At 39.3% G+C, this 23,763-nt stretch overlaps 2 protein-coding genes across 2 annotated transcripts in view; one reads left to right on the forward strand and one right to left on the reverse strand.

Moving 5' to 3' along the window:
- The first annotated feature begins 2,571 nt into the window (after positions 1-2,571).
- LRP2BP (LRP2 binding protein) lies at positions 2,572-13,317 on the forward strand. The gene is made up of 8 exons (XM_064710532.1): positions 2,572-2,867; positions 3,162-3,277; positions 5,235-5,348; positions 6,889-7,031; positions 7,109-7,214; positions 7,686-7,909; positions 11,174-11,339; positions 13,087-13,317. Exons 1-8 carry the CDS (start codon positions 2,621-2,623, stop codon positions 13,150-13,152), a joined length of 1,182 nt encoding a protein of 393 aa, XP_064566602.1. The 5' UTR covers positions 2,572-2,620; the 3' UTR covers positions 13,153-13,317.
- Positions 13,318-14,456: 1,139 nt separating this feature from the next.
- Positions 14,457-23,763, reverse strand: part of SNX25 (sorting nexin 25) — an 80,887-nt gene continuing 71,580 nt past the window's right edge. Inside the window, exons 14-19 of the mRNA XM_064710531.1 lie at positions 23,583-23,747; positions 20,369-20,486; positions 19,088-19,154; positions 17,753-17,934; positions 16,075-16,175; positions 14,457-15,293 (exon numbers count right to left, since the gene is read on the reverse strand). Of these exons, the coding sequence (XP_064566601.1) occupies positions 15,219-15,293; positions 16,075-16,175; positions 17,753-17,934; positions 19,088-19,154; positions 20,369-20,486; positions 23,583-23,747 (708 nt within the window). The 3' untranslated portion in view covers positions 14,457-15,218. The remainder of the gene's footprint in view (positions 15,294-16,074; positions 16,176-17,752; positions 17,935-19,087; positions 19,155-20,368; positions 20,487-23,582; positions 23,748-23,763) is intronic.

Genomic DNA, 23,763 nt, shown 5'->3' on the forward strand with positions numbered 1-23,763 from the left:
GCGGGGGCGGCCATGTGGCGCGGGGCCGGCCGGCACGTCCCGCACACACTCGCCAGCCGCGGCAGCGCCCTCCGGAGCCCCGGGCAGCCCGGCACCCGCTGCTGCACCGGCCGGGAGCGGGCCCGCTGGAAGCGCCGCTGCCCCGGGAGCCCTGAGCGCGGCCTGGTGTGCGCTGGGCTGCGCTGCTGCCAGACGGAGCCGCCACAACGCTTCTGCCAGCCGACCTTAACGCTGGTTTGGGAAGGCTAGACCAAGGCAGACTTGCATCTACGAAAGAAAACAATAGAGAAATAATTTAGATTTTTTTACCAAAAAAACAAAGCTTAAGTCAGTGCAAAGAAATCCGTACAATCGTCCTGCCCAAGCTCTGCCACTAGGCCAGGGAGACTGGGCAGACGTGTTGCGCTGTGAGACCCAGCTCTGCCCTTCAGCACAGACATTGCAGCAAGCTCATCGCCACCAGTGTGAGCGGGACTAGAATCGGCAATGCTGGGTCTGGGCACAGCCACCTGCTACATCTCTGCTCAAAACACATTTGCCAAAACAGAACCTTGATTGTCACATGAGCTTGAAGCATTCTAGAGAGGGTGAGTGTGCAAAGTGCACAACTCTGTTCCCTTAGCATTATGGTATTTCCTTCTGTCTCAAATACCTACACGTTTGTTATGGAAGTTCCTCATAATCACTACCATAATTTAAAAAAATAATTGAAAGTCACATATTTAAAAAACAAATAATAATGGCACGGTTTTAATAAACAGAGATGGGGAAAAGAAGCCTAACAGTATTCCTTTAGGGCATACATAGTTCTGAAATTAATTCACAAACATGATGAAATTACCTTCTGCTTCTCCTTTGGGAAAGCTAATATAAATTATTTTAGTATAATATGAGCATATGCAGTTCAATTTTTAAAGGTGCAGAAATCCCGGTAGATAGGCTGTGATCAATTCAGCAGAATTGTTTCAGTAAGTGACAGTTTTCATTTCTCTTTTACATGGAAAGAAGTACACTTGTGTAATTACAAAATGTTGTATTGGGTTTGTCCCTGAACAGCTAGCCAAGCTAATTAGTTAACAAACAAAATTCCTACACTTCCACCTATGCTTTGTTGGGGATGAAATACCTTTGTGCAATTTTAAAGATTCTTTTGAAAACACACATATCCAGAATTAGCTAAAGCTAAATAGTTTTACATTGCCCAAGAGGTTGTGTTTTGGTGCTTTTGGTTTTATTTTTCTTTTAAAGATCTTTCCTCCCCACATTACCTCAGCAATTCAGAGGTTTCAAGCTGAACCTGAGGAATCTCATCTTTCCAGCCTAGCCACCTACACACACATGCATCCGGCCAGCCAAAACTCTTCAAATTCCTGCTATTAATTAGTTCTTGAGCTTCAGGTCACATTTTGCACACCTCATTAGTGCCTGCAAAACTCTTCTGCTTTTGAATAACTGGCATTTGTACTTGTATAAACACAGGAGCAACAATTGTCATATTTTATGTATGGGGCAGCCCCAAGTGCCAGGTAAGGACAAGGCTTCCTGGCTACAGCTGTTCTGGAAAATAACTTAGCAAAAATTCTGTGCTTTGTATCTCAGATCACACATCTTGCTTATGTATCAACAAAATTAAATTGGAAAAATGGTTCTAATGAATGTGTAAGCAGTCAGATAAACCAAGGTGTGCTGGTGAATCTCACACCCTTCTGCATCAAAAGCAGCCGTGCAACCCATTGTCACTTGTCTTTGCTGAAGGGTACTGCTGCTTTCACAGACTGTTCTTCACTCTGCCTGTTCAATCAAGTAATTAATTGATGCTTTAAAAAAAAAGTTTCCTTTCCTGTAGATTTCTTTGGTTATATCCTCTACAGAAATGAACCAGGATTAATTTTAGCAGTTTTTTGGTACTTTAAGTCACTTGGGACTGCTGGGAAACATTACATTGAGCCCATGGTTTTAACCACACAAATCTGCAGGCATCACTCTCCCGTTTTGATTGTTGCCTCTGTCCCTGTCGCTATAGAAACAGATCGCACTGCCAAAAATGGAAGGATGATAATCATCTGGAAAAAAAAGAAAAAGCTGGGAGCACAGCTAAAGATTATTTTGAAAGCACTCTCGTGCATTTTGACATTAGTTCCTTTTTGTAAGGGAGACAGCCAGAAGCAATCAACAGAAGTGGAAACAATGCTTTACATTTCAGGAGAAACCTCGAACAGCATCTTCCCTCAATTATCCTTTTAAAGTTTTTTAATATCTCTATGGGCAAAACAAACTACATTACAACAAACAGTTTCTGATCACTGGAAGCGGCGTGAAGTCCCGCCTGCTGGACCGAAGTGTCACGGCCTGGTGCCTTTTTCTCTGAATTGCATCCAGAGTTTCTGCTCCTTTTGCCTTTAGTGTTCTGCAGAGCATTTTGGGCTTCTGCTTTTAATTTCCGACAGCACGGGCGGCAGCAGGGAAGATCCGCATCCCGTCCTGCCGCTTGTTGTCAGCTCGTTCCGGACAACGGCCGGAGGCGGGGCCGAGCCCGAACGGCAAAGCCGTCGTTCCGTCCCCATCCACCCATCCGTCCCTCTCCTGCCCTGCCGGAGGTCGTGCCGCCCCACGCCCGGCTATGGAGCGGCGCCGGGAGCCGGCACGGGCCGGGCAGGGCGGCGGCAGGTCCCGCCACAGCACCAAGGGCCGATCCACGGCCGGCAGCTCCAGGTCCCGGGACTGCCCATCGCCCCAGGCCCCGCTCGAGCCGCCGTCGGGCGCGGGGCTGCCGGGGGAGCTGGGCCGGCGGTGCTGGCTGGCGCTGCGCTGCGAGCGGCTGCCGCAGGAGCCCCGCCCGCCAAGTACTGCCCGGACTGTCCCTCCAGGTACCGCCCGAGCCGCCAGGTTCCGCCCGGCCCGGCCCGGCCGGTGGCTGGGACAGGCGCGGGTTTGAGCTCTTCACGGCGGGCTTCACGCACACGGCGGTCAGGCTGCATTCACTGAACGTTTCCTTCGGGCTGCCTTCGCTCAGCTTTCCGGTTCTATAACAGAGCCTTCTCTTTCATCTTAGTCTCTGAAGACCGTATTAGAAAGGGGACCCGGCCAACTTCAGACGTCTACTGTATTAAGGCAGGTTTCACCTCTTAGGGGACAAACCCAAACGTGTGTCTGTTTTTAAGCAGAGGACCGCTGCCGGGATGCGCTCTTGGCAAAATCGGAGGAGTCGCCAGGGAGGAGTGAGGCACGTGGAGATCCTCCATCACTTTTTCAGAGGGGACAACGATACTATGAACAGGTGCTTTCCCTCTTTTAAGTAAATACTATAAAGCAGACAGCTTTCAACACCTTTTCCGTGAAAAAAGAGACACCTTAAAAACCTAAAAGAGGGAAGTTCCCTATGCCTGTTTTCTTCCTATTAAAATCGCCTGGTGTTCCCCCTAAATAAGCTGCACTTTGCCCAGACATCTAGTGAGGTCTTCCAGTTCCCTCAGAGGTCTCCTAAGGAGCAGATAAGTAAGTAGCAGCCTATCTTTACAGCTAACTTCCAAGCCAGGTTGGGTTTTTGGGCAGCTGACTGCCCAAATACAACACACTTTGATTTCAGTTACAGTGAGAGTGAGCCCTGACCAAGACACAGTTTTCCGTCTTTGTTCCCCACCTGGGAACTAGAACTTGTTGAAATGTATAATCTTCAAGATCTCTGTCCCTGCCCAGTTTGTCTAAAATTGGTCATCCAAGTCTTGGAAAGTAAATCCTCTGGGAACAGGGTAAGACTGGCTGGCAAGTGAATGTAAACCTCAGCTTCCTGTGACAATTAGAACTTAGTTCAAGAAGATAGAAAAGAATGTAGTACAAACAATGAGTCAGATACTTTCTGATCTGCCATGCACAGATGCAGTACTCTTTACAGTGCAGCAGTAGCACAGTGTAAATCAGTCTCACGGCTTGCAGCAGGAACAGAATCAACTCACTCAGGCTTCCTGCATTCTGGGCCCTGTCCTTAATGATTTCGTTAATGAATTAATGTTTTTGTTAATGAATTACGAATTCATTAACAATTCCATGAGACAATTCCATGCAGCTGAATGAACAGACTCCTCTGTTTCTTGACAAGCTGGCTTGGATGTCCATGATAGATATTGCTGTACATCCCTAAATTTATTCTTTGAGCAGGTTTTAATTTTCAGATTTTTTAATGTATGTCTGTAATGCCTAAAAATGCACATGCTCCCAGCACTGTACTTTTAGATACTGGGGAAAAAAAACCACTTCCTAATCACAACCCTTTGTCTCCTTCACATAGCACAAAATTCTCAGGAAAGGTGAGATTAAATGTGCCTCCTGTACTTCTTTTTCTGATATTCATGACAGCTAGTTGCAAAAAGAAACTGTTTTCTTTTTTTTTCCAGAGTTCTTTAAAAATACAAAGCCCCACAATCAAAATGGATAAGTTCCCAAGACAATTAAGATAATAGCTTGGTCAGTATTAATAGGGGTTGATTGGTCATTGTGAGGACATTTGACTGAGTGTTGAACTGTTGCTCAGTTCTAAGCTTTTGCAGTCTTCTTTTTTTTATCAAAACACACAGAAATTTTGAAGTAAAAATATAGATAAGAATATTTTAATTTCTCTATTGTTTTTACTTAGTGTTCATGTGTAAAAGTATTTCAGTTAACTGAGGACACCAGGCTCAGTTAACTGTTGTATTACAGTTGTTTGACTGTATTTGTAAGTGTGGTTTCTTCTCAGACTTAATGCAGAAGCAAATACTCTCAGAGATTCATTCTTAGGAATAAAAGTACCTCTGTTGTTGCAGGTGATACCTCCATAAGGTATGTGTGGCAGACGTCTGGTCCATGAAAGTCTTCAGACATCTGGTTGACTAGTCTTTGTGAAACCAGCCCTTAGCAGAGATGTAAAAGCAGACTGTTAGAGGTGTAAGAAGGTGTTCTTACAGTCGAGGTGTAAGAACAGCTGACCTAAGTTAAAGGATGTCAGATCGAGGGGGCAGGGACTCTGAACTGGACTTTATCTGCTCAAATTGAAAAGATTTGTGGCAGTTTGTGGGAGGGGAGAAAGTTTGTCAGAATGGCATTTGGTTACCCAACTTTCTTGGTTCTTTATTTACTCTGTTTTCTGACAGTTCTGTGGTTGCAATTTCTTGTTCTTCATTCATGAGAGAAATAGACCAGATTGAAAAATAGTAAGGGTGCATATATCAGAGAGTTATTGTTTGTTTTCTCTTTCTCAGGGGTTGTACAAACAAGCATTAAAGCGATTTGAAAAAGTCAAGGATACAGATTTTCAAGCAATGTATCAGCTTGGTGTAATGTATTATGATGGACTTGGCACTACAAAAGACCCTGTGAGTTATTTAGCTGCACACTTTTTATTTTTCTTCTAATATCAGCTGATAATTACTAGGAGCTTCTTTGTAAGCATGATTATTTAGTTTAAAATTAACAGCCTGTTCATTTAGTTTCATAAAGTGCAGATGTTTACAGAGCATCATTAAAGAATGAAGGCTCTGGGTTGAGGAGGTTCTCAAAAATGGTTATAATAAAATAGGAATAAAAGAATACAGTCATTTCTATTTTAAAATTAACTTTCAAGGGCTTGGTTGAACTTCATGTGGAAGCTACGTTTTAAATTGCTTTAATTTTTTTACTTTTTAATAAGCATACTATATAGATGAAAATAAAGTGAGTAAAAGTGGAAATCAAACAATTATATTTCAAAGTATAAGATCTCTGGTACAAAGATTTTTTTAAGGTACTTTTTATTCTTTTAGCACATTGGTTGTGCTTCCACCAATGGTTGACAGTATTATTCTTAAGTTAGACACATGAAAAATTACATTTGCAAGCATTTGAAGAATTCAGACTGAAGAATTCTATTGCAAAAAAAGAAGACAAAGGAATGCTTTCTACAATAAGGAGAGTTAATTTGTTGGTGAAGATGATCTTAAAGAGTGGCATAAGGAAAGAACACAAGCATTAGGAATAAAAGGGTCGATTATAAGACAGAAGGCCAAAAAAAATGAACCGATGAGTGTATTAACAATTGGGACTCCTCCTGTCTGGTGCTTACAGCATTGTCAGCAGAACTGAAAACATTCTGATTGGGGTTTGGAGGTGGTTTATTTTTTCTGTATGTCTGCATAATTACCACATTTGTTTACTTGCAAATAAACATTTTAACAAAGTTACTTTCTTTCTTGTGTATTACAATATGAAAGCTAGATAAAAGCAAAACCTTTTATAAAGGACTGCTTCTAGTGTATTTATACAGGGTGTCCATGCTAAATCCTAACAGTGTCAATCTTATTTCTAAAGTAATTCTCAGGCCCAGTTGCTCATATGCAATGTTATCCATCTGCTTATTTAACATGATCAGATTTTGTCCTTTATAAGTCTAAGGTGTTTTAATTGCAGAGACTTCAAATTGTACTATGTATCACTTTGCCTTCTTGTTAAGATTGTTTTATGATTTCAAATACAATATGAAATATTAAAAAGTTCTCAGAATTCTGAAATTGAAAATGTTACAAGTCTAGGATGTGACATTCATTTACATAAACACAATAATATTTTTCAGAAAAAAATTGTCAGGGAAGAAGAGTAATATATTATCAAATGAACATTTATGAGGAAATGTCTCACACTAAAAATGTGCTGGGGTCAAAAATTTAGGGGCTGTCTAGTAACCAAAGGTCAGTTCTCCTTTGGTATGACACTGTTCTCCAAGCTGTCCTGCCAGTATGCCTCAGCTTTTCTTCAAAGGGGAAAAAATTACCTGTCTGGCAGAAGTTAATGCATTCTCAGGTTATATATGTCATCCTCTTCACAGTCTGAACATAATAACTTATATAGAACTTACATAACTTATATTTCCTACAATTTTAGGAGAAGGGAGTGGAATACATGAATAAAATACTCAACTCTGATTCCCCAGAAGCAAGTTACTTGAAGTTTGCAGCTGCATACAATCTTGGCAGGGCATATTATGAAGGATGTGGTGTTAGACATTCAGTTGAAGAGGCTGAAAGGTAAGGGCAGTCTGTCATTTTCCTGAAAAATTATAAGACTGTGTGTTTCTTAAACTTTGTTGTCCCCATTTTCTTAGGTTGTGGCTTACTGCTGCAGACAATGGAAATCCAAAAGCAAGTGTAAAGGCCCAGAGTACTTTAGGGATGCTTTATTCTATGCCAATTCTAAAAGATATGAAGAAGGTAAAGCCCTACCTTTTGAAATAAAAAGTAGTCATGACTAATTTTTAATTTCAGAGAAATAATACAGTGGTATATTTGACTCTGAACATTGTATTTTGAGTAGTTAGACATTATCATCCATTTAAGCCAATGTAAACAGATAGTCAGAATTCCTCATTTTGACTCACTTGACACTGCTAGCTAAGGTTTTTTGGTTTGTTTTGTTTTTTTTTTTTTTGTGAGAGTATCAGAAAGAATGATAGAATGGATTAAAGTTGTGCCAGCTTTGGTAACCTTCATAATTCAAGCAGGTAACACTGATTGACAGCTCTGACTGTAAATGAAGCAGGTTTAAAAGCCTTACAAGAATTCTTCTTTCTTTTATGTATAAGCACTTCTTACAGGATGCTTGGTGTTAAAACTTTTCTGGAAACAGTATACAAGAAAATCAGCTAAGTAAATACATACCCTGACATTGTGCCTCTTGTTCAGGCCTTTTTCTGGCATTCAAAAGCATGTCAAAATGGAAATCTGGAATCAAAGGCAGCACTTGGCATTATGTATCTCTACGGACAAGGTACACGTCGAAACAGCCAAGCTGCTTTGGAGTGCTTGAGAAAAGCTACGGAACTTGGAAATCTCTATGCTCAAGGCCATCTTGTGGAATATTACTACACTGGAAAATTTTACTCAAAAGCTGCTGAACTAGCCAAAAGGTAATTTTTGTTCTATGCTTCATTAAGGTTCTTCATGCAAGACCACATAAAACAGATTTAAATTATTATTAGATTATGGTCCTGTGTCTTTCAAACTCAAGAAATGTAAGAGATAATGAATTGCAAAACATCTTTAACAACAAAATAGCCAATGACAAAATTAATACTATAAGGTTCTCAATTCCTCAGTATGATTGAACTTTTCCTTGTGATCCAATGAAGCAAAACAGCCTTGAACTAGAAACCAAAGCAGATGCCTGGATGCAATCCTGCCTTCCTTGTGCACTATGTCCTCTAGGTTCCTGCCTTCACCATTCCCTTTAACCCCTACAGTCATAGTGCCAAAGACCCCCGAGGTTGGAAGGTTGAATCATCTGGTCCAACCTTTCTTGGCAAAAGCACAGTCTAGACACAATGGCCCAGCACCCTGTCCCACTGAATCTTAAAAGTGTACAAGGTCAGTGAATCCACCACTTCCTTTTACTGCTTTTCCATCTTTGGTGTGCATCTCCTTTGGTTTTGAGCAGGCTCAGAAACTTGGAATTAAGTCAAGCAGGTCTCTTGCTACCTACTTTCCTTACCTTTGAAGGGAATGAACAAACAGTTCATTGTGCTTCCAGAAGAGCATTCTTGAAAAATTCCCAGCTCCTTACTAGCTCCTTTATTCTCCATGGAAGCTTCCTTATGGAGACCCTCCCAACTGTGCTGTGACCTGAAGTTTACTATTCTGAAATCTGAAACCTTTGTGTTAGTGCCAGCTGTCAAGAGTGCTCAATGGGATCCCAGATCCTCAATATTGTGATCACTGCACCCAAGGCTATCACTGAGGTCCTACAAAGTAGATTTTCTTGATTTGGGAGTAGCAAGTCAAGCAGTGCCTCATTCCTGGCACATCTGACATTTGGTTGAGGCAGCAGCACTCCACTGCTCCATTCCAGGAACTTCATGAATGTCCTGGGAGTTGCTGTATTCTTATTGCATCTAATGCCTGGGTAGTTCTAGTCACCCATAAGATCCAGATTTTGTTACCCAAAGCTTACTTAAGTGACCCAAGTATTATCTCATTGGTCTTACTGTCTTGATTCAGAGGTCAACAACAGATGCTTAGTGTAAGGTCCCTCTTGAGATGGTCCCTCTGTTCCTGACCTAGAGGCATTCAATAAGGCTGCCATAGTTTGTTTCTCCACATTCAAGGTTCTCCTTAATTCAGTGCATGACTCCTCCTTTTTCTGTCTTTACAAAACAGCCTATGGCCATCCCTCACGATCCTCCTGTCATGTGAGTTGTTCCACCTTGCTTCAGTTATTCCTGTGGTTGTGTGACTTTGAGTGGCTGCAGAGCTCCAGTTCCTCCTGTTTGGTCCCCAGGCTGTGTGCACTGTACACCAACACTTGGGGTGGATGTTTTCTGCTCCTCACCTGGGAAGCAGCTAAGGAACATTTGTTGCTGCTCTGGTTGGCCTGGCTTATTCCCCAGTAGGCTATGGATGCTGTTTGCTCTACTCCATGCTGAGAAGGACTGTTTCTCTCTGAACTGCTGCTTTTCTTTCTCTTGCACTGTCAAACTGGAGTGATGACTGTTCAGTCTGGTCTAGCCTGTCTCACTGGGAATGAGTCCCCTCCAGTCAATGCTGCATGGTAGATTATCCAGACAAGTAGAGTGCACCTCATCAGCTGCAATTGCAACTTCAGAAAATAGCAATGAAATCCCACAGTACTGTCAGAGGTGACCATTTCTGAAATAAAACACTGAAACTATGCTTGAAACAGTTACACGTAATTAGAATTGAAGATATCCTTGAGGCAAAAATCTTAGCAGTTCAGCCAGTAATATCAAGCACTGATACCTTTTCTGCTAAAATTTGTCCATCTGTGTTCATAGTAACTACATTTGTTACATTAGATACAAGCATAAAACATTATGTGACCATGTGCGGTATAACCTTGCTTAATACTTGGAGTCTACGTTACCTACTGATACTTCACTTCAAATTCAGTTATCCCACACAGTTGTACTTAGCAATTGCTGTGGTATGTTCTTGAAGTCAGCTGTGCTGAAATAGAATTTTTGCCTGACTTGACTGGCTTTCATTATTTGCATCAGCATTCTATAGATTATCTTCCAGAAAGGAAGGGAAAAAGGTTATGTATCAGAAATAACTAGAGGTAATATGTTACTGTTGTTTTATTTCAATGTTCTTGCTAAATAACAACAGCTGTGTTACTGTATTTGTTAATGGGACCAAATTAGGTGGAAGAACATCATTCCCAACACTTCCAGGTGATCTAGCAGGCACTGACATGCAGAGGATTATTTGAGAACAATCTTTCATAAACACTGATTTATAGGAAGTACCTATAAACTGAAATTACTTGCACTTTTCCTTCTTCTGTTAAGTCTGTGACTTTGACATCAGTAAAATGATGTGTAAAGAAGCACATTATTACTGTTTGGTACCTGGAAGGGGTATAGGGCTTGGGGGTATCTGTTTTAAGACAACAGAAAAAAAAATACCACTTAGGTATAGCATTTTCTAATATTACAGTGATTATACTACATAATTATAGCTTGATAGTTAAAACAGCATTCACTTTGTCCCTCTGATTCTTAAAATGGTTTTTAGTAAAAACATGCTGAAACTAAGATGGCAGCAAGCATGCAGAAGAAAGGAAATCATTGAGCCGAGATAGTGATAAGTGGTTTTTTCCTAACAGTTTTATAACCAGAGGCTCCCAATATGTCCAAGATTTTCAGAATACTATGGTTTACCAATATCCTTGTAAGAACTGGAAATTTTAGAATTCTAGAATCACTGAATGGTTTGGGTTGGCTCTTGAAAGATCTTCTAGTTCCAGCCCCTGTGCTGTGGGCAGGGACATTTTCCAGTACATGAGGTTGCTCATGTAGTGAAATAAGAGGAAGTAAGAGCTTTGCCTTTCCTCCACATACAATTTCCATGAAATAATTTAAAGGGAACAATTAGCATAAAATATGTTGCCTTTTATAACTAATATAACTATAGTGAAAGTGACTTCAAAAGTTGTACACTTGTTTGCTGTTCAATACCACAATGTTCAAATAAGACTAACTTAAAATCGAATATAAAATAGAAGAATCCTCATAAGATGCCAAATACATGTAAATTTCAGCTTATTTTGGATAATAATGTAAACAGAAAGGAAGCATTGTCAAAGTCATATTTGGCAACTTTAATTATTGCTTGAACTATCATTATCTAACATATTGCTCTAAATTCCACAACAGGGCTACAGCAGATGATGACATCAACATGCTAGCCAAGCTAAATGATTGCCATCCAACCTATTTAGCCAAGGGGGCTGCTATGGCTGCTTTCTACTTGGCTAGATGCCTCCAGCTAGGCAGAGGCACTGAGAAAAACAAGCAGGATGCTGAGAAGTACTATTCTAAAGTAAGTTGAGAAAGTCTTACAGACTGGTTTTTATCTTGTGAAATGGAGAGATACCTTGGATCTGAGTCTAGTCTAAACTTGTTATTTCATTAAGGACTCCAACACTGTGTTAAAAAAATATTTGCAAGAACATGTAGACTGATAGAAATGTACTGAAAACTACTAAAAATAGCCTTAAAAGGATGCTATCTGCCCACTTGCTTAAGCAAGCAATATAACCACCACCAACAACAACAAATCTATGCAGCAAAGAGCTTGGTAAGTTGCAAGATAAATTAGCTAAACAATTTGAATAATTTTACCCCAAAATAATTTGCTTTCTGTCATTGTCGCACAACTGAAAAATTGTAACTACTCCTTATACTTTACAGCCTGTAACAATTACAACCTTTATTAAATTGGCCATAACTGGTTCTCATGCTTATTTTTATATTTACATTTTCCATGATAGCTGAGGATCTACTGCTTTATCTGTTCAATATATACAGGGGAAAAAAAAAGTTAAATTTTTTCCAAAGTTCTAAATTTGGAGTAAGACTGATGGAAAATAAGCTTGAGGAAAAATAATAATGGCCTCTGGAAGATTAATCTGTTGAGTAATATCAGTGATGCCTAAAGGCATCAAGGCAAGGTAGCTTTACCAGCTGAACAGAATGTAGCAAGTTGGCATCTGTGCTTTAGAGACTCTGTGGTTTCTGTGCATGTAGTGGCCATTTGTTTCTGCAGGTAGAATAACTGTGGTGTCCATCTTGGTGCAATCTAAATGAATGGAGAGTTATGGAAATGATAAATCAGCAAGCAAATTTTGTAGCTCTTTACTCAGGGAAGTCACTGATAGAGAAGGCTTAGCAGAGCAGGTGATCTGAATACAGACACTGAATGTTTTGTTCTCTCACTGTAAAAATGCAATAGAGGATAGGATGAGCAGGCAATCAGGAAAGGAACAGAAGCTGAGGTACTATGACCATTCCTAGTTAAGGCATTGAAGAGGTCCATCAGGATTAAATTGCTGCATGGCATTGCCGGAGTGTAGCTCTTCCCGCTGTCTTCTGAAGTGTAGTAAAACTGCCACAGCTGAAAGGAGACCACAGCTTTCACTCATTATTCACCTGCTCTACACCTGAAACTGGTCTAGGAATGTCACTGATGTCTCAGTATAAAGAGGTGGTTCCTATGACTGGTGTCATGTGTCTCTAAATCAATAGCAGAAGAGAAGCAACATAAAATAAACAAGAAAACTCCCTGAAACAGTAACTTCAAAAGAGTTGTGGGGGTATCCAGTTTTTTTGTACCTGCAAAATTCTCATGTTAACTGTACAATTATACTTACCTGAAATCATATTTGTTTTAATTGACTGCTCAGCTCTAGTTTTGGCCTACCATTCTTAGACCGAGTCAGTTTTTTAAGATATGAGAAAGAGAACATGGGCATCCCTAAGGGTCCTGCAGTAGATGATGGATGTGAGTGAAACTCATCCAGTCTGTAAGCAGACTTATTTTTCTGACTCTGAGCTGCATCTGCCATGCCAACATACTGAATTTTTAAAAAATAAAGCCAAGACTAACACTATAGTCCAGTATGCTAATTTTTAATCTATTTTTTTTTAATGTGGCATCAGAAAAAGTATTCAAATCCAAATAAGTTGATTCTCTCCATTTTTTTGGCACCTAAACATTTTGTCATATTGATAACATACAGTTTTATTGTAGCTATAAACTAGAACTCTGATATTCTTTGTTTTTAAAGGCATGCCATCTGGATCCTGTTGTTGCTTCTCACCTTGAATTGGCAGCTAATCTTGGGAGAATTTAGTGTTTCTTTTAACTGTGACTGGTATATAAATACATTTCCTACAATAAACCATCATTAATCTCCAGCAATTATAGACTGTTCATCACTTACTGCTTGCTTTTCAACTTTCTATAAATTATTATTTAAAGCAATTCACTGATTCATTTTATCTAGAAGAGAAAGTAAAAAGCTCATGCTCTCTAACTCAGATAAGCCGAGACAGATTTTTAAAAAATAATATTGAAGACTTAAAGGTTTATTAAGGACGTTTCACAGGACAGATGTATTTTCTTCATGTCATATTGCTACAGAGCACATGAATCAAAACAAAGCAAAAGAAAGATGCTTGTTTCCTCTCTGAGTATATAGTATTTATATTTTAGTATTCTGAAAAGCTTCAACCCAAACTTGTCTCAGTTTCACACACAGGCCACTTACAGGCCATGGCCATTTTTAATGTTATTGGTGCTTACACTTATGCTTTTAATGTAGTGGTGCTTATATTTTCTTCCACATACTTTCTAAAGCATCTAGATTTACTTAAAAGTCTTTATACATATTTCTTTTGGATTGCAGAGACTCAAAGTTGCAAACTGTCCAGCAGAACCCTAAGCTTTACAATTCAAACCATACCAGCTTCTAAAACTAATAAACACTACTTACAGAACTGTGGGAAAAAAGCCCCAAACATTAGTATGGAAATATTGAATATACATCCCCAAGACAAGGCCTGTTTTTCTCAATTCTCCATATTGCATTCACACTGCCTCTGTATTAGAAATAGTTGGAAATCTCTTGGCTAGGAGTATTTATGTCTGAGCAATGTCAAGCTGGATCTTTTATGAAAAGACACTGATTAACCACTAGGAAAACTTACTGATTGCTGTGGTCAGCTTGCACATTTCTAAATGCCTGTTTACTTATGAAGCTTTGTAAGTGTAGAATTTGCCTTGCTTCTTAGTACTGTGCCACAACTTGCAAACTCTTCTGAAACTGTTAGAACAGAAGGTTAGATGTTACTAAAAATGTTGATTTATATAGTTTATGCAGATTGTATGTACCTTACAATACAGCCAGTCATAACTGCAAGTAGTTTTTCTAAGAGCACAACTGTACTGAATTGAGAAGACAGTAATGAGTGTCAGCTAGGGATTTTTGATGATGTTTAATTATTTAGATGTGCATTAACATCATATTTACATGTTTTTACATAAATTAAAAAAAAAAAAACACTGAAGACAGTTTTCTTTCCTTGTATAAAATAAGAGAAAGATTTGAAGGTTATTTGAAATTGGGGCATTTGAATAAAACAGCCCTGAGTAATATCAGGGAAGTTATCAGAATGGTTTAATTAAATGTCTACTTGATCATTCATAGAAGCAATTCATAAGCACTAATCTTTGAACTAACATTGAACACAGGCATTCTGTTAGGACATACCAGTTTACAATACATAATTTTGACACAAACTTCAAAGCAATGTAGATACTTCTTATGAAACTAGTGCTGTCAAACCCATTGATCCGTTGTCAGTACAGCCTCATATCAAGTGCTGCAATCCAGTTGTGATATTTATTGCTTACAAATGCTCCAAACCACAGGAAATCTTTGGTAAAACCAAAATTGATAAAATTTTCACAATAGCTTTACATGTAATATTGCACAACAAGGCTTTTTCAATACACAAGAAAAAAAAAGGAATGCTCAGATCCTCAGTGAGGAGATTAGAACTGTACAACATTCATTAGTTTACCACTATAAGCAAAATTTCTTTCCATAAATGTTTAAAATATCTTCTGGTTTCTTTCAGCATATATGAACATTTATTTTTTAATCTATATTTGAAACAGAGGAGTAGTCAAATAGAACAATTTAAATAAAAATTGGCAGCTATACAGCATTTTTTTGTCTACCCTACATCAGCATCAGATCTTTTCAAGTCTGTACTTCACAAAAAACTCAAGAGGAAAGAAAAATGCTAAAAATAATCATAGTCCTCAGCCCTCTATGGAAAAGAGGAAAATAAGTTTCATGTCTATTCTTGAACATAGACATTTCTCTAGTGGTCCAATTGTGCAGATTCAAACCTAAGTGGCATTAAGCTGCTCTAAATGAGCTCTCAGCTCAGGACACAGTTCAGTTAGCAGCAGTTCCAGCAAAACCTGAAAAACAGAAAAGAGTTAAAATTATGCAGGTGCCAACCAAATTTCTCTTCCTTTCTGTCATTTTTAGATAACCATAAATAACAGAAGCACATAGGTTTGATTACATTCATACTTTTCTTTCATCCAGAATTTAGCACATGCCCCACAGATAACATAGGAAATGTCTTAAGGCTGAAGGGAGGCAAGTGTTGAGGGCAGCTCCATTCAGATGGGGATTTCCCACCCAGTATAAACTGGTGCTGTTGTGTCAAAGACTCCACAGCATCCTAAGCAAGCAGCAGGGCATGCACCTTTTCTCTCTGGTGCTGGGGCAGCATTGTGTGACAGGCTGCTGTCTGGAATGTGCCAGAAGAGACTGACTGACTGTGAAGGTGTCATACTTAGATCCAGCTGCATGGTCCAACTATTCCCAACAGCTGAGGAGTGGAACTTCTGGAAGGCTGTCATGTCCTAACTATGAACCAGTTCTGGAGTTCTTCTCTAGGATTCTCCAAGGTATGTTTGTTTTTCTAAGCTGTATGAAGAAATTAGTTTGTACCTTAGGAAGTCAGGCACATTGTATGTGGTAGAAGATCTCTTTTAGACAAAAACAACGCTGCTGTTAAACAGTCTTTTGTTATTTAAACTTAGTCAAGTGATCAAACATAGAGCAACTGACTTATTTTAATAATAAATAAATCTCTGCAAAACCACATCCCCTAGGCTTCAATAAGGAGTGAGTGGAGCTCAGTAACTTACAGGATTATGAAGTTAAAAAGGTACTTTTCTGGTTACTCACATAAAGTAGATGCTTATTAGCCTTTCTCTCTTGCAATGCATTGAACACTTTCACTACACCATGACGGGCATTTTGTTGTCCAACGAGATTCTGCAGAGTATCTGCAACAAACATTACTTCAGTTTATGTTGTTTCACTCATGCTAGGCAAAACCTCCAGCCAGAATCATCAATTTACTACCCATAATCACAATCATAAAGGTTGGAAGAGACCTTCAAGATCATCTAGTTCAACCATAAAGACCCAAAAAGGAGGGGGAAAAAAGCCACTGCACTTCATTGGCCCTTGACTACAAGATACACAGAGTCCCCTACTAAACAACCTTTTAAAAACACAGCTTGAAAAGATACCCTTATTCTCCAGTTACCCACCTGATAATAGTGTGTGCATCTCAGAACATTTTAAGTGTTCTAACATGATGCATCAAATGCCTTTTCAGTAGTTCACCTCACTGAGTCAAGTCTCATCTCACACATCATTAAACCTCTCACTTAAATACACCTTAAGCCAAAGACACAACTTCTACAGCATTTAAAATAAATTTAGCACTTTAATTGCCACTCAATTGTCACAGAATACTTCCCACAAGAAGGCAGTTAAGAGAGTCTAAGTCAATTATTTACACTTTGGATTAAATTAGAGAATAAATAGTAATTCAATGTTCCCTCATTAATCTAAGGTGCATTCAGCTATGTCTTGACATATGGCTCCAAGCTCAGAAACAAACAGGAAATCAAACAATACCACAAACCAGCTATGGAAGGCTATTTAAGTAAGTAGATGAGTATATAACACAGGCGGTAAACTTAAGGGTTGTTTACACATCAAAAGACAAATATTTTCCATGCATACCTACTCCTTTTGTGCTGCAAAAGTTGATTAAACTGTCTAATGCATGGGGGCATATGAGATATCTAAGTGAAGCCATAAAATAGCTCATTCTCTTCACACAGAGCAGAGAAAATGCATTCAAGCTATGCTGAAGTGCATTTCCAAGTGCTAACAGTAATGATTTTGATGCTTTTCAGTTAGGTGCCTTTGGGTTTACATGATCTCTGAAGTCAGAAATTTGTAACTGCATTTCCTGTCCTGTGAGTGGGACAGCATGGAACATCTCAGAATAGTGCCCCAAAAGCATTCTGGCTGAAAAAGCAGCTGCCCAGGCTTGGGAGATAAGGGCAGGTGAAGGAAAGTACTGATAAAACCACTCCATCTAGGAGCGTCTTCTGCCCGGGCTGCAGGTCACTCTAATGTTCAGAGCCCTGAGACCTCTTATCAGAAAGAGACAACACACAACACTGATGGCATGCGTAGATCCCTCACTCTCCAACTTCAAAATATAGGAGGAATTGGGGTGGTGCCACTGTCCCTATTTGGCAAGTAATTCCAAGTAGCAGAGCCCCATATTTGCTTACAGAGAACCAGCAGAGAGAGAATCGACTGAGATTCCTTGATAAGCATTATGCACAAAAATACAGCAATTCTGATTTTGCATCCACCAGTAATATCTGAATCCAAGCCTTTTACCAGACAGGCAGGAGAGGCAAAGACTAAGACCAAAATAATCCTTGTTTATACAAATAATCATAACTTAAAAGTCTACATGAAAATAATTTGATTAACCAGTTTCCTTATTAGTTATTAGATCTGTGATTAAGCAGAATCAAAGTGAACTCACCTGGAATGTTTTCAAGTAGTTTTTGCTGTGCTCTCTGTTTTGTCTCCTGCTTTTGTTCATCGCTCTTGGCTCTCGGTGCTGGAGCTAACTTTCCATTTGGCCAGAAAGCATCTCGAAACACCCCAATGTAGTAAACAAGCATTGGCTCACTGAACATCCAGTGTACAGTGTCACGGATCTGCCTGTAAAGAAGTGGAGAAGGGAGCCCATCAGAGTTAGTCTCATGTTTTATCCATATTTATTCTTTTTCCTCCTCAAAGGAGTGGAAGAAATGTTCTTTTTCACATAATTTTGCCAGTATGCCTGAGTTGATTTCATTGGCATAACAGCAGGTCATATTCAAGTCTGGGTGCTCTAGGATCTAGATCACTCCTGATACATCACTTAGATCTGGAGAAGGCTGCTTTTCAAGGTAATCCCCAAACATCCATTTCAAATTACAAGTACTACATTGAAATGTACATCAAAACTACATTTCAAGGACAGGCACTGCAAATGCTCCACCAGTAAAAGTCAGGAAAATCAGGTCACTAATAGTAGCAAATTCCAAACTAGTTGCCTGTGGAGATGTGCCTGCTAGGATAAAAACAGACAGTTTTGATAGAAGCACAGTAAGTTCCTTCACAGATAGCAAAGCACATTACTGAAGGGATTACAGACAGAGATAGCAGCCTCTTCCTGTGGCTGCACCACTCAGTGAAGCCTTCAGCACCAGGAGTCTAAGGCAGAGCAGGCTCCAGTCAGTGCTGTTGCCATACAGCCAAATTCCTTAAAATCAATAAAGTCAACCTACATGTAAAAGCTACACAGGAACTTTGCATGCAAGCTATGCTCAGAAATTCTCTGCCTCTCTGTCCTCCTTCAGGCATTTTCCAGTTATCAGCAGGGTATGAACAAATGAACCAATCAATTTAAAACTCAGTGAGTGGATACTGTCTGAGACCAGTCCGATTTACTGCTACGTAATACACATCAGAGGCTTTAAAAGCCATGCTGGCAAGTGCAAATTTAGTCACTGATTGGACAAAGAACAGCCTGCTATGCTGATAGAATACTTCTAAAATTTGTTTCTGACCAGAGATACAGCTTTCCATATGAAGGTGTTTACAGACAGGTGTGCTCATAGCCTCAGGCAGGCCTCACCTGGAAGCATAAAGATAATTCACATATCTGTGTTTTCTCTAATAAATATAACATAGCTGTAAATTGAGCTATGGAAAACAAATGCAGATTACCATATCCAACAGGATGTTCAGATTATTTTTAACAGTTCTTCTGTCAGCCTTTTTTTAACAGAATGATGATGAAAGTTCAGTTAAAGCAACAGCTACTTACTTGTTGATGGTTCTTCCAAAAGTGACTTGTACTAGTGCAATTAATGTTTTTCTGACCCACTTGAACACTAGAACAACAAAAAATGATAAAAATAATGACCAAGAAGTTAATAACATTACAGAACCCGTGACCATGTACAAAAATTTCCCCCTACCTCCCACCAAACCAAACCCAAACAATCCACCCCTACAGTAAACACATTGTTATAACCCTTCCTAAGATTCCATTAATTGTACAGTGGTTTCATCTTTCTTGATCACATTCCTTGTACTGTTTGCTGTATGGTTTCTAGGTCCTGCAGATTATATAACCATGCCTATAAAATGCATTCTAGGTTATACCGTAAATTTTTATATATAAGAATATTTCAAGTTTATTGAGCAATACAACTACTCAAAACCCTTTTTCTACTACAAAAAAAACCAAATACTTTCAAACTTCCCACCTTTTTCATAACTATTAGTATAAAGTACACACAGCAGCACTATTAAAATTCTGAAAACGTTTTCACTCAAACCAAGCAGTCAGTTTTCCATTACAAATAAATGAAACAAAAGTGAGTGCTTCCTAGTAATTACTGGCAAACCTTCCTTTCCTACTGTTCAACATCACAATAAAGTCTATATTTGGGAGATATATCTACCATTTTTGGAATGTGACACATTTTGCAATAGTTACCCTGTAAATAATTTTATAAAGCATCATGTGTGGCTGCACAATAATAAAGTTATTTTTGTTTCTGTTTCATAATCATTCAGTTACATAAAGAGGGGGGAAAATCCAGTATTTAAATATACCACAATTCTAGTATAATTTTCATCACAGAAGTTGATGAAATGAACTAGAACTAAAACGCACATATAATTTACTTTAAATTGATATTAAAATTATATTTCTTTGTCAGAGACATGTTCTATAGTAAAGCCATCTTTCCTTATTCAAGAATTCCCACAATCTAATGAACAGCCTATTTACAAAAAGAATACTACTATCCATTTTTTCTAATGTTTTCATGAAAAATTTAATAATATTAAGTGTAAATGCTCTCCCCTACCAGTTACATTTTTATTGCCATTTTATATTGTAATTTCACTTTTGAATGAAAGCTCCAAGGTTATGAACTACTGAAGAATAGCTTGGTCCCAAACTGGCCATATAGATTGAAGAATGAAGATTAGGTGCAATATAGATTGCACTTATTGAAACAGCAAAAACATTGAATTGTGAAGTGCCCTAAGAGCCAAGAGATTCCATCAGCAACTGAGCAGGTTTACATCTTACTTCCTCGCAGTTCAAAAATCTCTCCAATCAGCATGAAACACGGCTCAGCAAGAGAGTCCTTCTTCCCATCCACCTCCTCTCCGTAGTCTGACAGGTCACTGTCCTCTTCTGTTTCTTCCTAGGAAGAGAGGGACAACATGGGTGTGTGCTGCAGTTCCCCAGCCTTCTTCCAGAATGGATTTAGTTACTGCCATGCTCTGCAGAAGGAGCACAGCCAGTCCTCTCAAAAAACAGAGCCAAAAACTGCTGCTGGCAGGATCTGGCCAAGAGGAATCTCACCAGGGATCTTGAAAACTTCCCATTGGACTAAAGTGATGAGGACACTGCACTGCTGGAATTATCATCACTGCTGTACCTTCTGCTTGCAGCCGTGCCCCAGTAGGCACCTCAATGCTGCCTCTATTGCCCCATCAACACCAGCTGGATGCAAGAAAGCAGCTGATGTGGGAGTCGTGTACTGCTGGGAAACAGGTGACAGCTGTAAGCAGGAGATGGCACTCAGCAGTGTTTGTGATTGCAAAGCTCCCTCTGACACAACACCCATAAAAAACATTCAGGGTGGGGAGCTAGACAGCTGGAGCTCTTTGCCACGCAAACACTGGGAAGAAAGGGGGAAAATCTGGTTATTGCACCAGGAAAAGCAAGTAGCTGGTTCCCCAGCTACTGGAGAACAGACAGTGCCTTCACAGCTGAAGCCCCTCAGTGGGATTAGGCCCTAACCAGTTGTCCTTGAAGTAAGCTGGGAGCCAAAGCCAGCAGTGGAAAGGGAACTAGCCAGAAACACAAATTGTGATAGATAGTGACCTGAGCCTGAGGATACCCCAGCTCAGGGCACCAAAGGGAGAAGAGCTATTCAGACAGACTCCCAGAAGATGACTGGGTTGAACCACCTCCATTCTGGCAGTACCATCTATTTCAGAGTGAAGGGCACACAGGAGGTTGTTTCTCACTATCATGAAGATTGCTTCAGGATCAGGACTACAACTCCTGTCACTTCTCATGGCAGCCAACACATCCCTTTGCTTTCCTGGATCTTGCCCTGCCCGCCTTTGCTTCCAGCAAAGCTAAAGACAGGCAGACCTGACCTCCACTGAGGCTGGTGTGATGCCCCAGTCTCTGGATCAGAAATGGTCACAATGATGTGAAAATTTTCTTCTTCAGCCTGGTTTTCAAAGATATCAATCATCTCTTCCTTTCTTCCTCATCATTCAATCATCTATAATTGGCTTATTTTTCTGCTATTCAGTGAATCTTCTATCATTTAGAAAATGCAACAAGAACTGTAAGTTCTTACACTACAGTGCATTTTCTATCCAGTAGATTTATAAAGCTAAAAGCCCTTCTTTCTGGATGATATCAACTGCATTTTTGCTCTGATTTGGTTTTGGTCTAGAGAGCTAAAAAATACATTCTAAAGCTAACCCTGTCCAAGGAGTTATATATATATTAAGAAATTGCTGCAGTATCTAATCCTGAACACAACACTCAAGAGGTAATATTATTGCTCTGACATATATTTGAAAAATGTGAGATGAGATTAAGGGCAAAGAGAGCTGAATCTGAGAGCATTCTATACTACAAAGTTCAAAACACAAACTAAACCAGGAAGTCTCAGTTACAAAAAGAACACAATTATACCAGCTTTACGAGTGGTTTAAACACAACCAACTTCATTTATGACCTTGTACCAAATGATTTAAGCCCAGTTTAACTGCTTTAGGAAAGTGTCCAAGATGCTATCAGTGGGGCAAGACTGAGCTGATCCAAAGCTCTTTCTGAAAGACATGGGAGTCCAGGAAACAGCAGAGCTAGTCCCAGACTGCCTCCCAGTCTGTCTTCCTCCATTTTATTTTTATTACTTTCACTTTAGGGCAATTGTTTGACATACTCATTCATAGGGTCTAAGAGTTCCCACCATCTGTATTCTGTTATGTGTAAGCTTAAGGAAAGAAGGGAGAAGAGAGAGAAGAGAAATGTGAAGCAATAACAGCTGCATAATTTCTGCTTTGTTTATTTGTTCCTTCTCCTTTCACACACTGGTATTAAACATTCTTTTTCGTTCTCCTGTATTTCCCAACTTTTTCCTCCTACACACTCCCATAATACAATATCTATCTCCCATAATACAATGTCTTGAGGATGTTTTTCAATTAAATAGCAAAATATAAATAGCTTCATACTTCAATACTTTTGTGCTACTTCTACCTATCATTAGTCATTTTAGTGAAAGCACTTTGGATTGTATAACTCCAGTACTTCTATCAAAGTAAAACTAGTTTCTCAAACTTCCTTTATATTTATTACTCTGAAATGAGGCACATGCATTCAGCATCTAGATGCAAACACAGCACTCTTTTGCAAGGTACATATATAGGATTTTCTTGTTTCTGAGATGCAAGACCACCTTTCTCCCTATAAAAGCCTAGAAGTATACATGCTCCCCAATCTCAAATTGTCCTGCATAAGACCCATCCACTCCAGACAACTACAGCATGTCAGAAATTAACTGTTTTAAATGAATTTTGTATAACATGTAACTAAAAGGGGGAATATAAACATCTCCTTGAATGTTGCATTATCTGAACATGAACAACACAGAACAGAGTGCCATGGAATTATGGTCAATTTAGTCAATGAGCTATTTTGGTCACTAATCTATTATTCATTGCATTTTGATAAACAATGGGTTTTTATGGCTTAATAACAAATTCTCCATCTGGTTTGCCTACATAGACTCCTGCCTGCACTTGCAAATTCCCTCAGTAAGCCTGTATTATTTGCCAACAGTTTTTTGTCAAAACTAGCTCTGCTTATGAAGTTGTCCTGAAATTAGGGATACACAGCTGTTCTTTCTTGCCAAGAGAATATTCCCAAGTGTATTTTTACCTGCCAATACCTCTCTGAAATACGCATGTCCAGAACTCAAAAAGTGGAAAATTCTGCTGTAAAAAAATAAACAATCCCACATGAACTGCAATTTGTTTATTTGTGATAGCTTACACATTTGCCTATATGCATGTACCAAAAGGCAGGAAACCTGTTTTATTAATAAACATCTTTTAAATTCATAGGCGGCTCTTTCTTCTCTTTGTTCACTTACAGTAAATTACAAATGACCTTTAGAAATATTGCCTGCCACTCAAATACTAATGACTCTCCCTGCTTACTTAGGATAAGTAATTAAATTTGGGAAGATTGCTTTTCTACCACTTACCTCCTGATGAGAAAACAAATCACCAGGAAGTCGTTCTAGAAATGAGGAGAGTGAGAACGATGACTTCTTGCCTTGCACATCAATAACTTTGAGGTGCTCTGGGGAGGGGCTCAGGAAGGCATAAAGTGCTTCACTCTGGCAGAGTCTTTCATCAGAGAGTAATTTCTATGAAACAAAAATA

Source organism: Zonotrichia leucophrys, chromosome 4 (genome assembly GCF_028769735.1).
Source record: "Zonotrichia leucophrys gambelii isolate GWCS_2022_RI chromosome 4, RI_Zleu_2.0, whole genome shotgun sequence".
In the NCBI taxonomy this organism is placed as follows: Eukaryota; Metazoa; Chordata; class Aves; order Passeriformes; family Passerellidae; genus Zonotrichia; species Zonotrichia leucophrys.